This window comes from Apaloderma vittatum, unplaced genomic scaffold (assembly GCF_000703405.1).
Source record: "Apaloderma vittatum isolate BGI_N311 unplaced genomic scaffold, ASM70340v1 scaffold7441, whole genome shotgun sequence".
In the NCBI taxonomy this organism is placed as follows: domain Eukaryota; kingdom Metazoa; phylum Chordata; class Aves; order Trogoniformes; family Trogonidae; genus Apaloderma; species Apaloderma vittatum.
The window spans coordinates 1,142-4,063 of record NW_009698418.1 but is presented as its reverse complement, the minus strand read 5'-3'; the positions used below and the strand labels follow the sequence as shown (position 1 = coordinate 4,063).

The 2,922-nt window shown below is 45.4% G+C and overlaps 1 protein-coding gene across 1 annotated transcript in view; it reads right to left on the bottom strand.

Moving 5' to 3' along the window:
- SLC6A5 (solute carrier family 6 (neurotransmitter transporter), member 5) overlaps positions 1-2,859 on the bottom strand; it is a gene marked incomplete at its 5' end in the record, with an annotated part of 22,491 nt that extends 19,632 nt beyond the window's left edge. The window contains 4 exons of the mRNA XM_009877997.1: positions 738-870; positions 1,283-1,424; positions 2,250-2,423; positions 2,728-2,859. Of these exons, the coding sequence (XP_009876299.1) occupies positions 738-870; positions 1,283-1,424; positions 2,250-2,423; positions 2,728-2,859 (581 nt within the window). The remainder of the gene's footprint in view (positions 1-737; positions 871-1,282; positions 1,425-2,249; positions 2,424-2,727) is intronic.
- Between the last annotated feature and the right edge of the window lie 63 nt (positions 2,860-2,922).

Genomic DNA, 2,922 nt, shown 5'->3' with positions numbered 1-2,922 from the left:
TGCAGGTTTCACACACACACATAAAAAAAACCCGACAACCAGCCCCAGCCAAAACAGCGCTGCTGCTAAAGAAAAATCTGCATTTCTCTGCTCACATGGCTACCTGGCCAACTTGTATGCCTGTACTTCCAGGCCAATGAGAATACATGCTCCCTCTTGGCACGGTTGCTAATTAGGTGGCCTGGCAGAAAGCTGCAGATTTGAGGGGCAAGGGAGAGAATGATGAGAGATGTCAGAGAAACAGAGCAAGGAGCTGAATTACAGCAAGCAGGAGTTTGAGAAAGATGGCACACTAGTATTTGGGAAAAGAGGATACTCACTGTCATACGCCACTTATCGTAAATCATTTTAAGTTCGGTTATGATTTTAAAATACATTTCTTAATTTACATCACACCTTCCCTGACTACAGTGAAATGTGAAATGACTACAGAATTGTAATGAACACCACACAGACTATCCCTAGGCTGCTGAAGACACTTTTTTTGCCATTCAACTGCTGAGCAAAGCTCAAGGGCTCATTTTAAACTTACTGAAGATCAGGAACAAACGCTGAATCAAAATTCTTTGATTTAGGTTTTGGCTAGACAGGAAAACGCAACCAGGAAAAAGGCATTTCATGAATACTTAGCCGTTGACTAAAAATAATTTTCAATAATTTACTGCCTTAAGAGTGTGACTCCATCAAAGCAGCATGCTTCCTTCTTGCAAGTGTATAATCATAACTATTTTTCTTACTTTTCCTGATGACTTGATTCCTTTAGCAAGGGAGGCATATACAATCACCCAAGCTAGGAAAAGAGATAGTGCCAAGGGCCATCTAATCTCACCAGGATACTCGATCCCTGCCGAAATCTTCAACACAAAGTACCTAAGGATAACAAAAGGAAAAAAATATTAAAAGGAAAAAAAAATAATGACAGCAACTGCTGGGAGTAATTCAGTGCAAATTCCTAGGGCATCTTGTTTTGCTTCAGCGATCTCAACAGTTTTCTCTGGAAGGTTCCAGTGACTCTCACCATGTATTATTTTATTTATCTGCATTGCAGTAGTAGATAAAAACGCTATGCACGGGCCAACACCCCAGCTGTGCTAAGCACCATAGGCAGGGAAGACAAATAATCCAGCATTTGAAACTTAGCTTTTGGCATTCCTAAGTGTAAAAACTAGACGTTGTTTGTTGTCCTCAACTATTGCATTTCTAATCTTCTAAACAGTGATTTGTTGTGTTACAGTGGATTTTAGAGAAAGATTAACACAACACCTCTAAATAAAGATCTTACTTGAAGTATTCTTCACTTCCACTGACAAATGTTTTGTTTCCTTCACTGGTGAAGTTAACCATAGTCAAGTTTGGATAGGCACTCATACAGAAAGTAGAGTTCTTGATCTGTATTTTTGGGTGGTCACCAATAATGCAGGAATCTAGGAAGAGAGGAGGGGGAAGAAGAAGAAAAATAACTTGTCTAGATTTTTTTTTCAGGTTGGCTGCAAAATTATAGCAAAAAGCATTAAGTCACACACATGAACTTTTGTTCTGTGACAGATTTCCGGAACACATTGCAACTCTAAGAGTCTGAGAGGACTGGGTCTTAAAATATTATTTTCTCCTCTATCCCAAATGTCTAAGGAGTTAAAAAAAAAAAAAGAAAAAAGAAAAAGTAAAAAAAGCCTGAGGAAGAAAATGTACTTCTGCCAGCCTCCAGGGAGCTCTCACTGCCCTCTTGGACATTGGGAGCCTGGGGCACGGCAGGGAGGGGGTTTGCTTTTTCCCCTTTTCATGTAATTTTATGGTTTGGGCCGCTTTGTAAAAATGGATTTCGTTGTGAGTTTTTTGTTGGCATTAAAGTTAAGCCTCTCTAAAACCCAAGGAGTTTTCTGCCAGAAACCAGAAGCCGCCAGCTCTACCGTTCGGTTCGGTGCTTTCTGCCCTACAGAGTTTCCACCAGAAGATGGAGGGGACAGTCAGCCTTTCTTTAGCATTACAGTTGAAAAAGCCCACTTATCCTTGATGAAGAGCGTGTTAAATAACGAGGGGAGAGGTCCATATGATGCAGCTCACTTCAAATGGGACAGTTCCTCTGTGCCAGGAACCTCACCCGGCCACAGGCATCCCAAGTCTCCGCTGGCTCAACTGAGCCGCAAAAAGCTCTAGAAACTCTCCATGGCCATGGGGGGCGGGGCGGGGGGAAATACTAAACAGAAAAACCAAACCACCACCCACACGAAAGGAAGCCTGTCCCAACTTACCTAACAAAAGTTTGTTTTTATCTTTACAGTCTGGCGTGTTCCACGGGTTGTTACAGGAAGCCCAAGGTAGCACAGGTACAAAGGACGCAAAAAGGTAGAAAAGTGTGTAGCACAGAATAATATTGTAATATATGGCTATTAGAACCGAGATGATCAGCATCGCAATGCCGCAGCCTGAGAGGACGAGAGAGGGAGGGAGAGAGGAGGAGAACGCGGTTAATCCCGGGACGTCCCGGCGGCATCGGCCGGCGCAGGGTCAGAGCGAAGCCCCCACCAGAAACGGCTCCGAGCGCAAGGACCGCGCAAATTGCGCGCTAAACGCTGCTCACACACCAGCAGCGGAGCCCGTAGCATGCGGCTGCGCGCCTGCGGAGCGGGGTGGGGGGCGAAAGGAGGAAGCAGCGGAGTTGAAGCCATGCAAGAGAGGGGGCTGCAGGTCATGCTTCCCAAAATCCGGGCCGGCTCCTGCTCCTCTCACCTTGCAAGGCGGGGATGGCTTTCCAGACCGACACGGGGCCCTGACTAGCAAACTGCCCCAGGGAGACTTCCAGGAAGAAAATGGGGATCCCAGCTAGAGCCAACATCATCAAATAGGGGATGAGAAACGCACCTTTGGGAAGGGGGGGAAAAGAGAGAACAACCTGAATCGCGGCGCACAGGCGTGGGAGTGTGG